The sequence below is a fragment of the Verticillium alfalfae genome, genomic scaffold, assembly GCF_000150825.1.
Source record: "Verticillium alfalfae VaMs.102 supercont1.13 genomic scaffold, whole genome shotgun sequence".
Lineage (NCBI taxonomy): Eukaryota > Fungi > Ascomycota > Sordariomycetes > Glomerellales > Plectosphaerellaceae > Verticillium > Verticillium alfalfae.
In genome coordinates, this window is record NW_003315026.1 from 478,126 (window position 1) to 481,386 (window position 3,261).

Below are 3,261 nucleotides of genomic sequence, written 5' to 3' on the forward strand. Positions count from 1 at the left end.
CGGAATACGAGTCACCCTCGAGATTTGCGCACAACTTCGCGAAGATTAACGAGGACGGTTCATGACCTCCACTCTGGTCGTGCGTTTCCTGAGTTTGAGATGACCGAAGAACCAGCTGCCCGAGGCTGTGGTCAACATGAGCAATTGGGGAACCTTTCATGTACACGCGAGAGTTCGAATGCGATCAACGACGAGCGCAGTATGCGTCAGGTCCCCAAGATGCTGACGTATCCCGTCACAATCGGCAGCATTCTCCATGAGCTCAGTCCGTACAGCCTGGGCAAGGGAGGCCGGTTGACAGGCGAGGGTATCCGAAGTTTGAGCGGTATGTTCTTCCTGGCCTCCACAAGCATGCGATTGACTGCAGACTGACAATCGCCACTAGCACTCCGTTACACCCTTCATCCTCCCAAGAACGGCAAGGGTATTGATATCAAGAACCTCCGACCCGAGGCGCCCCCCGTGCGTGTCTTCTGCCTGGGTGCCCGCGCCGAGTCCTCGCTGCCGAGGAACGTCTGGGTGCAGCTGGCGCACCTCTTCCCCGACAGCAAGATCCACCTCATCTTCATCGGACCCGAGAGCATGGCGAACCGCGACGACGAATTCCCGTTGCCTGAGCGCACGGCGTCCAACCCCTTCGGCATGGTGGTCGAGGACCGGGTGTCGTCCAAGATGAAGATTAGCACCATTGTTGACTACTACCACACGCTGCACACGGCGCAGTACTTTGCGCCGTATGATCCTTACTTCGACTGCTTCGTCCTGTTCCACCCGGGTCTGGGCCACCCGGCGAGTAGCCACGAGTGGACGGAGACACTCCCGCAGCTGCTGGAGACCAAGGTGCCCATCATCGCGACGGGCTACACACAATTCGACATGGAGAGGGACATTGAGTGGGTCCGCAAGACAGCAGCCGGCGAGTTTGATATCCTCCTGGAGCCGGGCGAGAACCTCTTCAGGAGTCTGAGGTGGGATATCAACGACCTCGACCCGCAAGATATCAGCTGTGGCAACTGGGGCGTCTGGGCGTTCCGCGGTAAACGGTATGTTGCTACAATTCTTCCCTCCACGTGAGACGATGTAGATTGCTGACAGATGATAGCTACGAGACAACCATGAAGGAGTAGGGCAAGGGCCAGTGAGGAGATGAGATGGTGGCCACGCGAGTTGATGCTGCGAGCTCTGTATAATAATGTATAGACGTGTATCATTTGTCGGCACACAGGATGCTTAGAACACCTGTGTGAGCCTCACGCCGCTGTAGACCGATTGTTTATGTACCCGACTCCTGCATATCGCATTATTGGTCATGACTACCTGAGACAAGTCTGAGCTTGCCTGTTGTCCTCAGCCTTGTTCTTGACTTGACGTTGTGCATGTCTGGCAGCAAGGCTACACAAGTCGGGGTATCCATCCGGCAAGGCCAGCGAGAGGAGTAAGAATAGGGGGATGCGGCCCCTGAAGGTGCAGGTGCAGGGAAGAACTTATGCACGAGCTGGGGGATGCTTTTAGTGGGCTGCAGTGCACGGTTCAGGGGAGTCCCGCTACCTGAAGTACCTAGGTAGCTTCGGTAGGTACCTACAGCTAATGCAGCCAGCCCCGCGGCACCGAGGCGATGTAATACTTGTTCAGTTACCGAGCAAGCCTGGGTAGGTAGGTACCTTGCCCTGGGTACTGCTCATTTTGGGTGCATGCGGTCAACCGCCGTTCCCCCGTCTCCAGATCTTCAGCACTCTATGCTTGTCAACGGCTGCCCACCGACTGAACCCACTCTCCCCGGGGCCAATCTTTCTCCCTGCATACACCCAATCTTGACGACATCTCACGACGGCCCGGCCCTCGTCCCAAAGCTGGACCTGGACCTGGACCTGGACCTACTTACTGCATCTGGATCTGCACGGCAAACCATGACACGCCGCCGTCGCACCGCTCCAGATCAAGGTGACCAGCCATGACAGCGGCAGCTCCCGTGCGCGCATCGACCCCGCGTCCCAAGGCGGCTGCAACAACTAGTACCTCATCCCACGCGGCCACCGCACCAGCAGCCGCCGCCTCAGCCTTCACATCCAGGCCCGGTGCCCCTCCGCCAGCCGTTCCTCGACCTCCGCCGCCAGTCGTCCCCGTGACTCGACGGTCCAAGCGGCCTCTGTCCACCGACTTCCTCTCCGACGATGCCACCGCCGCCTTCGTTCGCCGTGTCCTCTGCCCCCAGCACCAAGCTGGCAACGGCACGCCACTGCCTCTCGAGGACCTCCTCCCGCCCTTGACGAGCCGAAACGATGTCGACTTGCAGCTATATGCCTTGCTGGCTGTCATTCTGAGGGACTTTGTCCAGGCCTGGTACTCCAAGATCACCTCAGACGAGACCTTTGTCGCCGAGATCCTGCAGATCATCGCACATTGCACGAGAGCGCTCGAGCAGCGCCTACGAAAGGTGGACTTGGAAAGCCTGCTTTTGGACGAGCTGCCGGATCTCCTGGACAACCACATCACAGGTTTGCGCCCTTTGTCACAGGACCTAGAACTCTCGCTGACGGTGTGACCAAAATTAGCCTATCGCACTGCTCATAATTCAGTGGCACGACCGCCGACGCAAACGAACCCTCGAGATATATATCATGCTCTCTGTCCGCTGGTGCCTCTGTCACCCGTTCCGAAGCCCGAAGCCCCCGAGTCCGCTGCAAAGCAGCAAGAGAATGAGACAATGTACCGGCAGCTCTTGGTGCAGGGCGTCTTGGCCATACTGCTGCCGACAGAGGATCTCGAAAACGATTGTCTGACGGCCCTCGTTGGCCAGATCTTGTCGGAGCTCATCATCGGCAATGTCCTTATCAACAAACTTGCGCAGCCTTGGATGTTATGGGAGATCATGATCATCCTCGTCAGGGTATTGGGCAAGCGAGAGCCGGAAACGACAACTCTAGAAGAGGGTGTGGCCGAGGCACTGTCGCCAGACGCGCCCATCATCGAGCTGGAATCCTCAACACGAGCATGGTCTTTCCAAGGCATCTTCTGGGGTGTCATCCAATGGCTATTCATGGCGTTCACAGCGGTACAGCTTGTCGTGCTGACCCTCGCCTCCTCGTCCTCGTTGCCCGCCAGGTCGACACCAGTCTTGGATGCAAAGAGTTCTCTAGCAGGTTCTGGATCTGCCACGAAGGCAGCCAAAGCCAACGCCTCCAAGCCAGTCAAGGCACCATCGCACTTTCAAGCTGTGAGCTGTTCTCTAGCTTGATCGAGCTCGAATCTCGACGCCGTGGC

General features: G+C 57.9%; 2 protein-coding genes across 2 annotated transcripts; both read left to right on the forward strand.

Moving 5' to 3' along the window:
- Positions 1-99: 99 nt before the first annotated feature.
- On the forward strand, positions 100-1,127 carry VDBG_08766 (MSS51; the record flags this gene model as incomplete). The annotated part of the gene is made up of 3 exons (XM_003000924.1): positions 100-325; positions 386-1,043; positions 1,103-1,127. The coding sequence occupies 3 exons, from the start codon at positions 100-102 to the stop codon at positions 1,125-1,127; spliced, it is 909 nt and encodes a 302-aa protein (XP_003000970.1).
- Positions 1,128-2,704: 1,577 nt separating this feature from the next.
- VDBG_08767 (conserved hypothetical protein) lies at positions 2,705-3,235 on the forward strand (the record flags this gene model as incomplete). Its single annotated transcript, XM_003000925.1, has 1 exon — positions 2,705-3,235. One exon carries the CDS (start codon positions 2,705-2,707, stop codon positions 3,233-3,235), a length of 531 nt encoding a protein of 176 aa, XP_003000971.1.
- Positions 3,236-3,261: the final 26 nt, after the last annotated feature.